This window comes from Oncorhynchus clarkii, chromosome 6 (genome assembly GCF_045791955.1).
Source record: "Oncorhynchus clarkii lewisi isolate Uvic-CL-2024 chromosome 6, UVic_Ocla_1.0, whole genome shotgun sequence".
Taxonomy (NCBI): Eukaryota; Metazoa; Chordata; class Actinopteri; order Salmoniformes; family Salmonidae; genus Oncorhynchus; species Oncorhynchus clarkii.
The window spans coordinates 27,659,964-27,679,050 of NC_092152.1; the positions used below are offsets into that span (position 1 = coordinate 27,659,964).

Sequence of the window (19,087 nt, forward strand, 5' to 3'; positions counted from 1 at the left end):
GGCCTAGCCAATCTCCAGATCTCAACCCCATAGAAAATCTTTGGAGGGAGTTGAAAGTCCGTGTTGCCCAGCAACAGCCCCAAAACATCACTGCTCTAGAGGAGATCTGCATGGAGGAATGGGCCAAAATACCAGCAACAGTGTGTGAAAACCTTGTGAAGACTTACATAAAACGTTTGACCTCTGTCTTAGCTAACAAAGGGTATATAACAAAGTATTGAGAAACTTTTGTTATTGACCAAATACTTATTTTCTGCCATAATTTGCAAATAAATTCATAAAAAATCCTACAATGTGATTTTCTGGATTTTTTTTCTGATTTTGTCTGTCATAGTTGAAGTGTACCTATGATGAAAATTACAGGCCTCTCTCATCTTTTTAAGTGGGACAATTGCACAATTGGTGGCTGACTAAATACTTTTTTGCCCCACTGTACCTAATAAAAAAATATTTATATAATTTCAAAATGGTCTGCGAAGAACAACATTGGCAATTCAAGCATAGCCAATATGCAGTGTAATATTTTGGGCCTATAGCCTACTGCACAAACGTTATTTCTACAGAACTGTTACAGGCTTACATTTTGAAGATGTTAAAAAAAAATATATATATATATATATATAGAGAGAGAGAGAGAGAGCGAGATCTATCGCTCAGATTTTAATATATATATATATATATATATATATATATATATATATATATATATTTTTTTTTTTGTTGTTATATATTAAAATCTGAGCGGTAGATCTCGGCTTGCATTTTAATTCGGCTTGCATTTTAATTCGGAAAGTGATCTTGACTCAAAAGGTTGGTGACCACTATTTTAGGACAAGGAAAACAAGCCGTCAGTCCTGTTGCTGTATATGGCGTTGAAACTCTGCATATTGTAATTAGACATCAAAGTAGAGGACTGCTCTATTAAGCCACCATACATTAAGCTTCCATTAGAAATAAAATGCCATTAGTCCACCAGTAACATAATGTTAATCATTGTTTCTGAAGTCTCAATAGTCTTGATGTTTTTGTGTCGATCTGTAAGAAAATGTGTGGAATCTTAAATAGAGCCGAGAATGGCCTGAGCCTGGACAGTGTTAATGGAGTTTTTTTTATTTGTCACTTCAATGGGCTGTGTACGTGCCAGTGTATGTGTATTCAAATTTAGGCTACACTTAGTTGGGTAATTAACACTCACTGTATTAGGACAAATATAAGCACCCACCAACATATCCAGGAAATGATCAGCACGAAAATGTGCTCTCCCTTTCTCTGTCTCTCCCTTTCTCTGTCACTCCCTCTCTCCATTCAATTGAAGGGCTTTATTGGCATAGGAAACATATGTTAACATTGCCAAAGCAAGTGAAATAGATAATAAACAATAAAAGATTAACAGTAAACATTACACTTACAAAAGTTCCAAAATAATAGACATTTAAAATGTCATATGTCTATATACAGTGTTATAATGATGTACAAGTAGTTAAAGTACAAAAGGGAAAATAAATAAACATGAAATATAGGTTGTATTTACAATGGTGTTTGTTCTTCACTGGTTGCTCTTTTCTTGTGGCAACAGGTCACAAACGGATTGTTTTCTAATTCTTTGTGGGTCTGTGTATCTGAGGGAAATATGTCTCTCTAATATGGTCATACATTTGGCACGAGGTTAGGAAGTGTAGCTCAGTTTCCACCTCATTTTGTGGGAAGTGTGCACATACTGTAGCCTGTCTTCTCTTGAGAGCGGGGACTGCCTTCGGCGGCCTTTCTCAATAGCAAGGCTATGCTCAGTGAGTCTGTACATAGTCAAATATTTCTTTAATTTTGGGTCAGTCACGTTGGTCAGGTATTCTGCCACTGTGTACTCTCTGTTTAGGGCCAAATATAATTCAAGTTTGCTCAGTTTTTTTTGTTAATTTTTTTCCAATGTGTCAAGTATCTTTTTTTCTCATGATTTGGTTGGGTCGAATTGTGTTGCTGTCCTGGCTCTCTGTGCGGTCTGTTTGTGAACATAGCCCCAGGACCAGCTTGCTTAGGATGTTCTTCACCAGGTAAATTTCTCTGTAGGTGATGGCTTTGTAATGGAAGGTTTGGGAATCGCTTCCTTTTAGGTGGTTGTAGAATTTAAAGTCTCTTTTCTGAATTTGGATAATTAGCTGATATTGGCCTAATTCTGCTCTGCATACATTATTTGGTGTTTTACTTTGTACACGGACGATATTTAGCAGAATTCTGCATGCAGAGTCTCTATTTGGTGTTTGTCCCATTTTGTGAATTCTTGGATGGTGAGCGGACCCCAGACCTCACAACCATAAAGGACAATGGTTTCTGTAACTGATTCAAGTATTTTTGGCCAGATCCTAATTTGTATGTCGAATTTTATGTTCCTTTCGATGGTATAGAAGGCCCTTGCCTTGTCTATAAGATTGTTCACAGCTTTGTGGAAGTTACCTGTGGCGCTGATGTTTAGGCCGAGGTATAGCGTTTTTTTGTGCGCTCTAGGGCAATGGTGTCTAGATGGAATTTGTATTCGTGTTCCTGGCAACTGGAAATTTTTTGGAACACCATTATTTTTGTCTTACTGATATTTACTGTCAGGGCCCAGGTCTGACAGAATCTGTGCAGAAGATCTAGGTGCTGCTGTAGGCCCTCCTTGGTTGTGGAGAGAAGCACTAGATCAGGGGTGTCAAAGTCAAATGGACGGAGGGCCAAATAAAAAAATCAGCTACAAGACGAGGGCCGGACTGTTCGAATGTTCATTGAAAAATTTTTAAATGACGCATATAGTCTAGTGAACCTAATTGAACCTACTGAAAACCTAACAAATATATTACAATATGATCAGATAAATAAAGCAATATTTTCTTATGGCTCTGTCAGTAATCTTTAATTTTCAACAGACACAAAAGACAAATTTCCTTTATATAAATATCCCCATAACATGAACATTAAATGAAAGAAACCGGTATTCAAGGCACCATCAGTAGACTATATTTTCTATTTTAGCAAAAGTGGGCTAAATTTACTTCAAAGAAAAAACAATAATAGCAATTTTCTATCATCCACTCAACTGAAATATTTTTAAAATATAATTGGATTGAAATACAAAAAAATAAAGTGCAAAAATCTATTAATCAAAAACAACACTTTGTTTAAGGAGAAGTAACATGCAGTGAAAACAAATATTAAATTTTAACTTTTAAACTTGAACTGAGTAAAAACTCTAAATATGTGATTGCACAGTAATGTTCACTTGTTTGAGGTTGAGGGTGATACTTGGTGGTGTCCCATCTTTTCCACAAGTTCATCAATGTTCGGGGTAAGGCTCTGAGCTGAAGAAATCCTCAGAATTGAGTGGAGGTGTTCAGCAGTAAGTCGACTTCTGTGTGATGTTTTGTTCAGGTTCATCAAAGAAAACAGTTGTTCACACAGGTATGTGCTGCCAAACATAGACAACGTTTGAGCAGCCTGGATGCGCAGCTGGGGCATTGTGCCGGGGAGGAAACGGGCGAACTCCGCAGCACCCACTGCCGCATATTTTGCCCTCAGTGCATCATTGCATTGGAGGTCAATCAACTCCATTTGGAGGTTTGGTGGTGAGCTTTCCACGTCAACAGCAAATGGGTTACCGAGCAGTTCCAACCTGCTTTTTTGTGCTTCAAAGTCAGCAAATCGGCGTCGAAAGTCAGCGGCAAGCATACCTATTTTATCAGCCAACTGTGTGCTCGGGAACGCACTGGTAGAGAGCTTCTCTTTCATGGTCTGGCAGCTGGGAAAGTGGCTCAAATTTTCTTTCCGCATCTGCGTCTCCCACAGAGTCAGTTTGGTTTTAAATGCCTTCACTGTACTGTACATATCAGAGATGACACGATCCCGACCCTGCAGCTGCAAGTTTATTGCATTCAGATGACTCGTAATGTCACACAGAAAAGCCATTTCACACAGAAACATTTCGTCTCGGAGTTGTGTTGTGTCTTTCCCTTTGCTGTCCAAGAACAGACAAATCTCCTCACGAAGCTCGAAACATCTTTGAAGCACCTTTCCCTGGCTTAGCCATCGCACCTCTGTGTGATAAGGCAAATCACCATGCTCCGTTTCTAACTCCGTCAGAAATGCCTTGAACTGGCGGTGATTCAAACCTTTGGCTCTGATAAAGTTAACTGTGCGCGTGATGATGCTCATTACATGCTCCATTTTCAAGGCTTTACCGCACAACGCTTCCTGGTGTATGATACAATGATAAGCTGTCAGCTCACCTGTCGCGTTTTCCTCTTGCATCTTTTCCCGTATCTTCGCCACCAGTCCGCTCCTGTGTCCACACATCGCAGGTGCTCCGTCGGTTGTCAAACCCACGAGTTTTTCCCAAGGCAGCTCCATCTCATTTACACATCTTGACACCTCTTCATACAAATCATGCCCCGTAGTTGTGCCATGCATAGGACGTAAAGCCAAAAACTCCTCTGTCACGCTTAGGTTGGAGTCCACTCCGCGGATGAAAATTGACAACTGGGCAATGTCAGAAATGTCGGTGCTCTCATCCACAGCCAAGGAATATGCAATAAAATCTTTTCCCTTTTTCACAAGCTGCTCTTTTAGATTGATGGACAACTGGTCTACTCTCTCGGCAATGGTGTTTCTGCTCAGACTCACATTTAAAAAGAGTTGCCTTTTTTCTGGGCAAACTTCGTCACAAACTTTAATCATGCAGTTTTTGATGAAATCCCCCTCCGTAAATGGCCGGGCTGATTTAGCGATCTCTTCTGCCAAAATAAAACTGGCCTTGACAGCAGCCTGGCCTTGTGATTTGGCTTTTTTGAACAGAGCCTGTCGAGATTTGAGGCCTCGTTTTAATTCCTCTGCCTTTTGTAGCCTTTGTTCCATGTCCATATTCTTGTTTTTGTCCGCGTGTTTCGTTTCATAATGTCGTCTCAGATTATACTCTTTCAGTACCGCCACACTTTCTCCACACAGAAGACACACAGGTTTTCCAGCTACCTTCGTGAACATATACTCCGACTCCCACCTTGTTTGAAACCCCCGGTTCTCAGTATCCACCTTCCGTTTTGCCATTTTTGATGGGTATCTGAAAGTTAATTTTACTGTGATGCTGACGACTGCTGTGCCAATAAATATTGAAATGAAGCAGCCTACTGCTCGGTGCGTCACCTTTGCATTGTGGGAAATGTAGTATTGGTGCGTGTAAAAGATCTGCGGGCTGCCGGCTTGCTGCGGGCCGGTTCTAATAATAAATCAAGATCATCCCAGGGGCCGTAAAAAACCTTCTTGCGGGCCGGATGTGGCCCGCGGGCCTTGACTCTGACATATGTGCACTAGATCATCAGCAAACACTAGTCATTTAACTTCAGATTCTAGTAGGGTGAGGCTGGGTGTTGCAGACTGTTCTAGTGCCCTAACCAATTCGTTGATATATATGTTGAAGAGAGTGGGGCTTAAGCTGGTACCCTGTCTCACCCCCAGGCCCCGTGGAAAGAAATGTGTGTGTTTTTTGCCAATTGTAACCGCACACTTGCTGTTTGTGTACATGGATTTTATAATGTTGTATATTTTCCCCCCCAACACCACTTTTCATCTTTTCATTTGTATATCAGGCCCTCATGCCAAATTGAGTCGAAAGCTTTTTTGAAGACTTCGCCTATATTTTGGTTTGTTTGTCAATTAGGGTGTGCATGGTGAATACGTGGTCTGTCGTACAGTAATATGGTAAAAAGCCAATTTGACATTTGCTCAGTACATTGTTTTCGCTGAGGAAATGTACGAGTCTATCCCACGGTAGTTATTGGTGTCAAATTTGTCTCCACTTTTGTGGATTGGGGTGATCAGTCCTTGGTTCCACATATTGGGGAATATACCAGAGCTGAGGATGATGTTAAAGTGTTTAAGTATAGCCAATTGGAAGTTGTGGTCTGTATATTTTATCATTTCATTTAGGATACCATCAACACTACATGCCTTTTGGGGTTGGAGGGTTGTTATTGTGTCCTGTTGTTTTAATTACATTCAATGTAATTGGATAGTCCAGTGGGTTCTGGTAGTCTTTAATAGTTGATTCTAAGATTTGTATATGTTTTTGCTGTTTGTTCTTTGTTATAGAAGTGGTTTATCCATACATCTCCGTTTTGGATAGATAACTCTTCGTGTTGTTGTTTGTTTAGAGTTTTCCAATTTTCCCAGAAGTGGTTTGATTATATGGATTCTTCAATTACATTGAGCTGATTTCTGACGTGCTGTTCCTTCTTTTTCCGAAGTGTATTTCTGTATTGTTTTTGTGATTCACCTTAGTGAAGGCGTAGGCTCCGGTCTCTATGTTTTCCATTGGTTAGGTTTCTCAATTTCTTTCTGAGGTTTTTGCATTCTTCATCAAACCATTTGTCATTGTTGTTAATGTTCTTAGGTTGTCTGCTTGAAATGTTTAGATTTGATAGGGAAGCTGAGAGGTCAAATGTACTGTTTATGTTTTTTACTGCCAAGTTTACACCTTCACTATTACAGTGAAATGTTTTGTCCAGGAAATTGTCTAGAATGGATTGAATTTGTTGCCTAATTGTTTTTTGGTAGATTTCCACACTACTTTCCTTCCATCTATAGTATTTCTTAATAGTATTCAGTTCCTTTGGCTTTGATGCCTCATGATTGAGCAAAGCTCCGGTCAAGTAGACTGATTTTGCTGTGATCTGATAGGGGTGTCAGTGGGCTGACTGTGAATGCTCTAAGAGACTGGGTTGAGGTCAGTAATAAAGTAGACTACAGTACTACTTTAGCTATAGGTGTACCTACCATAGGAGTCCCCGCAAAGCCTACCATTGACTATGTACATACCCAGGGTCCGACCGAGCTGCAGGAGTTGTGACCCGTTTTTGTTAGTTATGTTGTCGCAGTTGTGTCTAGTGGGGCATATGGCAGAGGGAATGCTGTCACCTCCCAGGTAGGTGTTTGTCCCCCTGTGTGCTGAGGGTGTCAGGTTCTTGTCCAGTTCTGGCATTTAGGTCGCCACAGACTAGTACAAGCCCCCTGGGGCTGGAAATCGTTGATCTCCCCCTCTAGGATGGAGAAGCTGTCATCATTAAAGTATGGGGATTCTACTGGGGGGATATAGGTAGCACACATGAGGACATTTTTCTCTGTTGAGATAATGTCCTTATTCATTTCTTGCCAAATGTTCCTGTTTTGACTAATTTAATAGAGTGGGTTAGGTCACCTATATACCAAATTAGCATACCCCCTGAGTCTCTTCCCTGTTTCACACCTGGTAGTTTGGTGGATGGGACTACCAGCTCTCTGTAATCTCTGTAATCTCTCTTTCTCGCCCTCTCGCTCTCTCTCTCTCAGCCGTGAATTCCATCTACTCAGCGGGGACAGTGAATGACATCAGGGTATTTATATGTAGGGATGGGCATTTGACATTCTTTGACTGTTCAAGTACCCGCATTATTTTTTTTTCTCGAGTACTCGAATGGAAAAGCAAATCTATTTTTAGAACTCAAGGCCCGCACTGGAAAATAAATATTGCACGTTTATCTATATGCCAACAGACCGCAACAATGCCTAATTTATCATAACCATTACAGATAACAAATCCTAATTGCTAAATTGCCCCATATATATTCTGTCAATAAAATGTAAATTAATTTATTGAAACCGTAAAATCAACTGTTTATATTACATTGTGGAACACAATCTTAAAAAGGCAGTAACCTCAGCAGTGGTGCTTGCTTCTAGAAGCCTTGTTTTTATTTATTTAGCAGACAAGATGTTCTTATTTCTCGAGCCCTTATCATAGTCAAGACACGCCTATTTCATTGTAAAGAAATTGAATATAACAGAATAAAATATAACATTATTTTTCCAAATGTAAAAAGTTGCCATTGTGAAGTAATTCACATCTCGTGCCTGGAACAGTTATTTTCAAAGAGTGATCATTTGAAACCTGGCTCAATTTGGCCAGTTGAAATATAACAAAAATCTGAGTTAGAAACCAAAATTTGTCTTCTTTTCGATATACAGATGTTTGATTTAGTTTATTCTGCCTGTTCTCTGGAATTTAAGTGGATTAACATTTCCACTGAACATTGTATGGTGATTAATTACAGCCACGACATCAGTTTGGTGAGTAGGCCTATGCTCAATGATTCTGATGAAAGTACGCTCTTTGTCTTTATCAAACCATTTTTGCATATTTTCAGTGTGGAACTTGTCAATGTTTAGGGGGGTTATAGCCTAGGGCCCTAGGCTAACCAATACTAAATGGCACTAGCAGTTTGCAAAGTAGCATAAGCGAGAAATAAACAGGACGCAATTATTCCAAAACTGTAGCTCCTTGTTGGAACACATATTTTCCTACTTCAATCAAACAGTCCATTTTGAATTTGTGATAAAACTTGACAAGGAATATATATTGTGTATCCCATCATATTTGTTTTATAGACTTGTATTTCTGTAAGCCTAACATGGAACCCAAACCGGCTGCGCGTGTGCGCCATCGTGCATAAATGTATTTTGTCCTCCTCCACCAAACGCGATCACGACACGCAGGTTAAAATATCAAAACAAACTCTGAACCAATGACATTAATTTGGGGACAGGTCGAAAAGCATTAAACATGCAATTTAGCTAGTTAGCTTGCACTTGCTAGCTAATTTGTCCTATTTAGCTAGCTTGCTGTTGCTAACTAATTTGTCCTGGGATATAAACATTCTGTTGTTATTTTACCTGAAATGCACAAGGTCCTCTGACAATTAATCCACACATAAAGCGGTCAACCAAATAGTTTCTAGTCATCTCTCCTCCTTCCAGACTTTTTCATCTTTGAACTTTATATGGTGATTGGCATCTACACTTTCATAGTATTACCACGACGACCGGCAAAACAGTTTGTCTTTCAATCAGGGTATAACCAATGAGGAGATGGCACGTGGGTATCTGCTTCTATAAACCAATGAGGAGATGGGAGAGACAGGGCTTGCAGCGCGATCTGCATCAGAAATAGGAATGACTTATATTTTAGCCCTTGGCAACGCAGACGCTCGTTGGCGCAATAATTGAATAACATATATTCCTACATTTATTTTGCAATGCTCGCGCACGCAATGCGAGTGGTATAGTCCGGGTATAAGGAGCTTGTGTGCCACTCAGAACGCGTGTGTGGAGGGAGGAGTCAGAATGCAATTGAGTGAATGAGATATGGAGGGGAAAGGGAATTTAAGGAGAACAGTGTGATGCTTAACTTGTTTTCTTTTTTGTTGTTCCTTGGAAAGGCCCCATGTACAAATGGAACATTAGAGTCAGAGCAAATTACCTTTGTCTTCAAGACAAAATTTCACTTGCCCGTTCTGGCAGCCACAAAGCACATTCCACCAAATAGTTTTACAGTATTTAAAAAAAAAAAAAATCTCTGGTTAAAGATCGAGCTTTGATGTTCGTTTGAGGACTAGATTACTCATGCTCATACCTAAGGGGGAGTGAGTGGGTATGAGGCCTCCTATCCTAACCCTTTCTGCTTTGTTGCTCTTTTAGGTGACACAGAATGCTGCCCTGTTGTAAGACCTGGGGTTAGGGAAGAAAGTGACTGCCCCTGACACTCTGGTTAATTTAGTCTACTTTGGGAGTTACTCAAGGTGCTGTTTTGTTTTCTGTCACTGTCAGATTGAAGCAATTAGATGTGTTTTACGGGGGTGTCTCAAAATTATGTAGCCTATAAACTAGCCTACATTTTATTTCACAATCACAGAAATGTTTTTTTATTTAAGTTATTTTAGACATTTTTTTCTGCTCTTGCCTTATAGCTGACCCTGTAAAACAACACATTTCACCTATCTGGTGAATGTGACAATAAAACCATGTATTTTTTTTATATCTGGTGTATCAGGTATCTATCTAGCTTGCGTGAGTCGTCCTCCCACTTTCGATCAACAGACAAAGCATCAGGCATGTTGCGGCAGAGCAAACCTTCCCTATCAAAACAGAGGTTCTGTTGGCACTCTAGCCTTCACGCAACACTTAGCCTCTCAGTGACTTTGTATTTTCATTACGCATAAATAATGCCTTATGTGATTGCGTAAACTTGGCTTTCATTATGTTACTTCCTCATTTCATAGACAATGAGACATGGAAGGTGAACATGTTCTTAGAGAGGCCTTTTGTCATGTGACAGTGTTCAGTGGACCGGTCAGTCAACCTGCCAGACTACTGTCTCTGCTCCGGCAAGGCTGGTTGGTCCAGACTTGGGCTTGTCTGGCTGGCTGGCTGTCTGGTTGTGTCGGTCCGGCTCTGGATCAACTTGTCATAAACAAGCTCTCGTCCAGCTGCTTTTTCCATCCAGCCAGCCACCACACCCTGACTGACCTGTCACACAGACAGTGGTGGTGCGCCCTTGGTCCAGCAGAGCTTAGGCCTAGACGAGGCCCGATTAAATATAGGCTGGTCTGGAGCCGACTTGTCAGTATGTGGAAGTCAGACCAGAGACATCTAGGGAAATGTCCAGCCCAGCCAGCGATCCCAAACTATCATTACGCAGTGTGTACAGTGACTTTCAAACACAGCCACTGTCAGCTGAGTCAGCCAGGCTCCCACAGAGCTACTCTTTAGATAGTCTGTGCACAACAGACACATTGGCATCCTCTAGGTATGACAGCATTAGAACAGTGACCTCCTAATATCGGCTCACACAGGTGTTCTCTCAGTCACATCATTAAGAGAAAGGAAGTGGTGGTCTTCCTGACTGTCAGAAACCTCCCACCTACAATGTGATCATGTGTGAGTGACCCAGATGTTATCATTACTACTCTATTGTGATGTAGTCTGAAGTGAGAGCATCTGATCACATGGCACCTCATGATGCCGTGCAGAGGTGGTGTGAAGTGAGGTGCTCTGGAGGAGGAGAATGCGGTCAGCCTTTATGTCTTTAATGAGTCAGTGTGGTGTGTATTGTTGTCATGGGCCAATGGAATCGTGTCGGAGTGCATTCATGCTTAGGGGGCGGTTGTGTAATCCCCTGGCACTTGAAGTATGTGTACACTACACTAGAGCAAGAGACAGATCGTAAATTACTAGAGGAAGGCATCCACCCAGCCTGGCTGCCTGCCGTAAACTGGGCCAAAGTGTTGTTTTATAAATAGAGGGAGAGCGTGGGTCGTGGGGCTGGGCTCTGTGACGTCGCCAAAACGATACAGGGCCGCTCCCTTCTAAACTTCCTGTGGGAAACAATCTACAGCTTGTCTTAGGCTGAGCCCAGGTCACGTCACGCTGCCCAACTCCCCCCACCCCAGCTGGCCACCCCCTCACAGGGCTTATTCTACTCTTTGTTGAGGCAGACTGGATTTCGCAACCTCTTTGTGGATCCATTGTGGATTCCCCTCACCTGTGGTATATTAAGAAGAGGACCAGGAGAATTGGCTCATTGTTTGAGGAAAAAATGAATCACTGGCACACTGTACACTAGTGAGAGTAGCAGACGTTCAAGGAACTGGGCTATAGCTAGCTGCAGCCTGTATGGAATCCTCCCAGATGAATCATAGAAAAGCTAAGAATTGTCATCAGGTTATGAAACTTAGACCTGGGTAAACATGCATGATGAATGTGACACCTGACTTATATAGAATCATACAAAGTACATTAAAGTGCTCTCAAATGTGTGAAAATCCAGATGTCTAGTTAGACATCTCCACCATTGACTTAATGGTTAGTCTATAATGGTAAGATTTTCTGACTAAACAGGTTTGCAACCGTTTTAGTTTTCTAGTTTGGAAAATGTAAATCTTTTGCAAATTAAGTGGTGTAGCTGCATTTCTGTACTGTATTTCCCATAAAAACAGAACGTACAGAACCAGTGTGTTGGAGCAAAGTAAGTCCCAGGATGAGGCACGGACTCCTGTTGCTAAGTTACAAATGTGTTTCCTATTTTTAGTACCTGAGACAAGGATTCTTTCGGAAAGATTGTATTTTCATTTTGAATAAAATCATTGAAACCAATTGAATTGTTTCATGCCATTTGCGCTATAGTAGTTAAATAAAAATTGGAGTCGGTTTGACCGAAAATTGGCCTCCTTGGTTGTTTGAAAGTGACTCCAGTCTACACTAAGATGTCTCCTACTTGAGAACACTTTTCTGTGCTGCATGCTATCGATCCACGAGACCTCACATGAGCACTTCAACAAGTTGTCAGTGGTTTAGAGAAAGCTTATTCTTTCTTGTCTAGTTTAATTTCGATTTTAAAGTGCAATACTTTTTTCAATGCATGTTTATTATTTTAAGACAACAACTTAGCTTCATTTTTGCATGATTTGTTTAGATTTATTGGTCTGAATTGCGGACACATTGCAATATGTAGGAAGTTTCATTCATATTGTCAATAGGCAGCTGTTCCTCTGACAGGCTCTTGTCTGTATGTCCATGTACACAGAGCAATGTCATGTCTCGTTATGTCCACATCTCATGTACAAAGCAGTCACTTTGGCTCTTTGGTATCTGTCGCTCTGTCTCTCTGTGTCTCAAGGTCTGCCTCTGTGTGTCAGTTCTGATTCACTGTTTCTCTGTCTGTGCGTCTCCGGTACAGCAGTGTGTTCCCCAGCCTCAACATGGCTGTGAAATGAAGGGAGCAGGCTCTACAGGACTACAAGAGGTTACAGTCCAAAGTAGAGAAGTATGGAGACAAGGAGAAGACCGGCCCCACCATGGTCAAACTGCACCAGGTACGCTGCTCTTTCAATGTAATGGAACAGTGCTAACAGCTTCTGCTGGCACGTGTTGCCACTTCATCTCTCTTTTGGGCAGCAGAAGTCCTAGTATGATGTCAGTGTGTTCAATACAATCAAGAAGTGAACAAGGTACAAATGTTGACTGGCTGTGAACAAAAATAGTTGAGCGCAATGCATACTGTACATGTGCTCTCTGTTCACCCACACAAGCTACCAGGCTCTCAAGTATAGCCTTTAGAAAAGACACTGCTGCACATATACAGGCACGTAATTGAGTATTGGAGACACACTCACAGAGACCTCTTCAGCAGCACACACACATTCACAGATATCAATGCAATGCTGCCTGGGCTCACACCCTCACATGGCTGCCCACCCACACACATTGAAAAAAGCATTGTCAGGGGCACAAAGCCTAAACAGGCCCCCTATCTCCTTGGTCTTTGAATCTCACAGCTCTTAGAGAAATGATCTTGACAAAACACTACCACACCATTTTAACAGACTCACTAAGGACGGACACACAGAGTAGATTCTCAAGATAAACATGAGTGCTCACAGGTGATGCTGTTACACCCCCCCCCCCACGAACATACACACACATCATGCACTCTAAATCATACATATTCGTTGAGATATAATTTCTTTATGCCCACCAATAGACTACGTACTAATACATCACACATCATCCTGATCAGCGGTGGTGTGGTCTGCACACAGCCAAGTCTTCCCACATAACCCACTCCTCTTCACTTGTGGTCGTGATTAGTCTTTTTCTTTTTTTCTCTATTGTTCTGCGTCAGAACACATTTTCATTCTATTGTTTTTCATGGTTATTGACAGATTACATTCCTGAGAACGTAGCTGGAATGTGATTGTTGAGACTCCATAGTAATGATGTGTGTTTTGTTGAAGTGTTGACCTGTCTTCTGTTTGCTCCCGGCCAGGCCAGGGAGGAGCTGAGACCAGTCAGGGAGGACTTTGAAGCCAAGAACAAACAGCTGCTGGACGAGATGCCCAAGTTCTACCACAGCCTCATCGACTACTTTCAGCCCAGCTTTGAGGCACTCATCCGGGCACAGGTATAGCTATAGTGTGGCTGGGTGCACACATACCCAGTTTTACTCCCATGAGCCATCTTTGTAATGCATATATACATGCACAGTTATGAATTATTAGGCCTAGGTATGTATGAGCATTCAGTTGATACACAAAACTTGTTCACATCTGTCCAATCCCAGGCCGAAAAGTTTCCAATGGGTTTTATTCGTAATTTTAGCAGATTGTTGATCTGTAGTGTTGTGTTGCCCCCAGCTGTCTTTTGACCAACAGCAGAGAGGGTGCTAGTGGAGTGGAGAGAGAGTGTAATCCTTCCTGTCTCCCTCCACATAGTCTTAATGTGATTAACCCCCCACGCCTCCCTGATTAGCCCGGGAGGCCCAGGTCTGTCCGTCTATCTGTCTGGCTCCAGCCCCTCTAACCTGCAAGCCCGTCTCGCTTTAACCGGACCAGCAGCTGAACCGGGCACCCTCAACTGTCGCCCACGCCTACCCCCCCGCACCCCACCCCAGCCATGTCATTTTGTTTTTGGGATAGAGACTGGCACACGCCTAATCAGATTGAGTAGTGGCCACGTCACTAGGCCAGGCTGGCACCCCACCCCCAAACACACTGACAGACCGAAAGCTGCCTATCAGACTCAAACAACATTTAGTCATTGATACAACCAGGCTAGCCCAGAGGGGGTTCAAAGGAAGTTGATATTTGCGCCCTTTGATCTATCCATAGTTCTGTGTTCCGTGACAGAGTTCTTTACTTTCTCTGTGTTTCTGTTAGATTACAACAAGAGGGTAGGCTTGTATGTGATGACTGTTACTGGAAGACTGGAAGTGAATGAAGCCCTCCTGGGCTGGCTGAGTAAAGACAGACTTGTGTAACAGCAGCTTAGCCTGATCTTCACAGCTCAGGAGATGGTGTCACTGGAGGCAGTCTGAATAAACTTGGCAGCTGCCATTAGGTCTTTGGTAATCTTGTTAATTGATCAGGATTATCTCCTCCATAGTAGCTCTGTAATGTAACACTGGACATCACCTCTCCCTAGAATGATGATTGTAGAAACATGGATCCAATGCCCTATAAGATAAGGATTTAATAGAGACAGGTTGTGGATATAAAACTGTTGGGTGAAGATTTTGGGCCTTCCCACTGTTAGTGTCCCTTTTTCAGTGCTCTGTCCTCTATGGACATTGGAGCAGGTCTGTACTCAGTCATCTGCAAAGAATGACTTGAAACAGTAATGAGGGCCCTCTGAAGGCAAAGCGCTGATGACTCAAATTCAAAAGCTCATCTCTAACTCCAGAACACTGTGAATTGAGGCGGGGGGTGCACAGTTGGGCCAGAGGGACAGACTCCAGTGCTGGGCTGGTCTACACACCCACTCCTCCAACACAGCCACTCCTGGGTGGTCAGTCAGCACAGCAGCCCATGCACGGTCTGGACTCCCACTCCCCCGGACCTGCTGCATGGCTCCCAGGGCGCCCTCACAATGCCTCCCTTTGTTCTGAGCTCTAGCACCACTAGCAGGAGTTTCACGAAATGGCTATGAATGGGACGCAATGCTCTGCTGTGATCGGATGTGCCTGTCCACCTGTACAGATGCTGGATAATTGAGACATTGTCTGAGTGTGGATTCCCTGTGGTTGTTCTTGGTTAGGGTGTTCTGTACTGCTTGTACTATCAGAAAGAAATGTGTTCTTTTGACACGCTACTGTCATAATGATTTAGTTATATTGCACTTCTCCTGAGGCAATTGATAGACCAGATTGACAGAGATGGGATCTTATTGGATGCCCCAAAAAATGATCTCATGTACTGTATGTTTTTTAAATATTGTTAGTGAAATAAAGAGTTGAGGTCAGATGAGTCGGTGTAGCTCTCTGTCTAAATAAATATTTAGTCATCAGGGCCAGGGTGACGAGGGTGTGTATTTGGTCATTTGTATAAAAAAAAAATATATATATATATTTTTTTAAAGGTAATATAAATAATTATGAATTTGGCCATTGGCTCCTTTTCATAGGTGGTCTGTGGAGTTTATGGCACATGATTACTGGGCTAATTGTAGAGACTGGATGACATAAAGGATGTTCACCCCAGACCGGACACAGTGATCTGGTGTACATTATAACTGACATGTATCCCATAGCTTTTTCACCAAGCCACTTTTTAAATGAAAAATATCCGCTTTAGCACTGGTAACCCAATACTCATGGCCCACTCATGTGGTCTAGGTGACAGAGTTCGATATAAACACAGAGGCTTTTCAAACTGGGTTCCTCTTCCGGTTAGTCACTGGGTATACCAACTAGCTTCTGTTAATATAACTGGACTGAAGCTGGAACACGTCATGTGGAATAGACATTTGGATAGTTAATCACAGTTCAAATGTAATTAGTTGAAAATGGCTACATTATCATTTCTCTACCAGCATGCATCCTGTGACAAATCTCTTATAGTTGCATGTGGTTACGTCTTCTCCCTACCCAAGAGAGAGATCTTCATTTTCCTATCTGAAATGGCCTGTCTCTCTATTCTTCAATGCCTTGATCTGCCAGCAGCTCTTCTTTTATTCCAGCCTCTATGCAGAACACACGTGTGCATTTCCAAATAAGTCCGAAATGCCCCCTAAAGTGCACTGTAGCGTATGCATCGCTGCATGAATAAATATTGAAATGTGTGTGGGTTTCAAGGGGTTGTATTTCCCAGTACTTTCATTCTCGGCCCACTCTTCTGGAGTCTTGTAATGTGATTAAAGTCTATTAATCATCAAAGCATCTCTCCTGGGATCCTGACTCATGAACTGGGGGAAGAAGCAGGGGTGGGATGTGTCAAGAAAGCTTTCAGCGAACACTCTCTATCTCATGTTCAGATTGGGAGAGAAAAGGCAGGGTCACTACCCACTGAAGAGCTGGGGTTTGTTTTAGTTGTTTGATTTCTACGGGCTCGCTCCTTTACGTCTGAATGGCTTCTCATTAGTGTAGGTGAAGGGCTATAGGACCATGAGCCTCTGCATGTTGTAAGTAAACTGTAGCTAGATTGTGGGGGTGGACTGGGCAGGGTTCTGATTTGAACTTTAACTGCTCTCTTTCCGTAAGACCCTCATCGTCTTAAAGTTTTCCACCCCAGTAAATTCACCATTATCTTTCCTTCTTTCTTTCAGGTGGTGTACTTCACGGAGATGCACAATATTTTCAGTGAGTTGACGGATCAGATCGACCAGGCAGGGCTGAGTGATGAGCAGAGGGAGAGGGAGAATGAAGCCAAGCTGAGTGAGCTGCGTGCTCTGTCCTTTGTCGCTGATGACTGAGAGAGGGAGAGAACACCAAGGAGAGGAAGGGCTTGCTCTATACCTCTGGCCTTGACTCCTTTCAAACCTCAGTGAATGGATTGCTCTTCAGAATCCTTCTCACTGTGCAAATGGACAGCTTTGGTCATATCCTAATCATCAACTGTTTCTTGCACTCATCTTCCCACCTCTCTCATCTGACCCTTTCCTCACGTCTAAAGAAACACTGATAGCAACTCCAAGCATTTTACCTGCCACCAAGCCATCAGCCAAGTGCTATTATCATAAGCCAATATGTATATATTTTTTAAATGATGGAATGAAACCGTTCTAAGAACTCATTTGTGGGTCACACCATAGAATTACACATAGAACTATAGATGTGTAGGATATCTGTGGATCACAATTTCTTCTCAAAGCTGCATACTTGTTTTTGATCATTTGAGTTTTGTAATCTTTTCCAAATCAAGGTACGTACCAATATGGAATTTATTGTAACAAATTGGTGGTACTGTATTGAACACTAGTATTTAAATGTTATCGGACTAGAGGAAGTGTGGGTCAGAAAGCTACATTCATTTGAATCTCTGTATTTCTCCTTCCCTCAGGGTTTATGCACAGTGATCTAGCCTGTGCATTGTGGCCCAGGAGCTTATTTGTTGGGGTAAAAAATATATATATTGAAAGTAGTATTTAACACTAGCCACTCCAGCTTCCCAGCTATGGATATATGTCAAACTCTCATCTTCAAACCTCTGATGGTGACTGTATAAAACGTGTCAAAATGTTTGTTTGTTCCCTAATCGTCCCCTACTTCTGAAAAGGAAAATCTGACAGATAGTCCTTGTACCCTTCTCTTGTTCTTCTTCACGTACAGTAGGTTTACAAGTCGAGCTAGAGTACTTGCCTTCCAAAAGCAACGCTCTTGCTCCCTCTAGTGACACTTACTGTTCATTGTTCCCATAGCTTTCCTCCATTTGACCGTAATCGAAGTGGTTCTTTGTTCCATTGTTTGTCCTCAGATTAATTATTGATTTAAACTCTCCAGTAAATGTTCCTACTACATAACAAATAAAATAAAACTAGGAGAGGACTATGTCTATCAGTTATTGCCTAAGGGGAGGTCATGCATATGATTTAAGTACATCACTTAACTATTATACCCACATTTGTTGCATATTTATTAATGGAAAATGCTTCTGAGGATGAAATTGTTCCTTAGAATTCCCTCAACATGACAAATTGACTGTTTTTCTATGAACAATGCAATGAATGTGCCTTTACTTTGTGGACAGCTATGTACAAAATGCATTATTGACTAAATGTGTATTTAAAAAAAATAATCTTATCCAAAACATAGTTCTAGTTCAACTTAATTACCATTATTATTGAGTGAGAAACATGACTTGTAATCTGTTATGTTAATGGTCTTTATGAAGCTGTTTATTTTTTAGCTCTTACTTACCATCCTGTTTAGACATTGTTTTCAGTAAAGCTTTTTCCATTGTCATTTTCTATGAACAACCATGCAATAAATGGATGTAAGAAGAGTCTCCTTCAGTGATCTGCCTTGTCATACACTTCAACTAAATGAATTTGACTGATGATAATCAGGTTCTTTATTAAGGAACATACAATAATATTTCTACATTGTTGGGAATTAGTCAAAATAGTGTCCAGTGAACATATCTCATCAATATTCAGTTTGTTCTTCCCATTTACAAATTCACTATTTAATGGCAACTGCATAAATTACATTGGAGATTCTCCAGTACTTTTGTATAATGTCTTGCCAGTAGTTTTAAAAATAGTCCCCGAAAATGTTATGCCATATGTGCACCACGTCATTGTGTTTTCTCAGGCTCTACTGTGTATGCATCTTTCTAGCGGTCACCCAAAAAAGTTCTGGAGCATGTCTTTGTTTCAGTTGAATCCCTTATATAACTTTGGAGAAAGGACAGTGGTCAGTAAATGGGAATGATTTATTGCAGATATCTTGTTCAAAGCTACTGTATCTCAGCCACAGCTTCACTGA

The 19,087-nt window shown here is 41.6% G+C and overlaps 1 protein-coding gene across 8 annotated transcripts in view; it reads left to right on the forward strand.

The window, feature by feature from the left end:
- LOC139410892 (bridging integrator 3-like) overlaps positions 1-18,605 on the forward strand; it is a 51,430-nt gene extending 32,825 nt beyond the window's left edge. For all 8 annotated transcript variants that reach the window (XM_071156533.1, XM_071156539.1, XM_071156532.1 and 5 more), the window contains 3 exons: positions 12,566-12,701; positions 13,655-13,789; positions 16,927-18,605. In XM_071156533.1, coding sequence (XP_071012634.1) covers positions 12,684-12,701; positions 13,655-13,789; positions 16,927-17,073 — 300 coding nt within the window. In that variant the 5' untranslated portion in view covers positions 12,566-12,683 and the 3' untranslated portion in view covers positions 17,074-18,605. The remainder of the gene's footprint in view (positions 1-12,565; positions 12,702-13,654; positions 13,790-16,926) is intronic.
- The last annotated feature ends 482 nt before the right edge of the window (positions 18,606-19,087 follow it).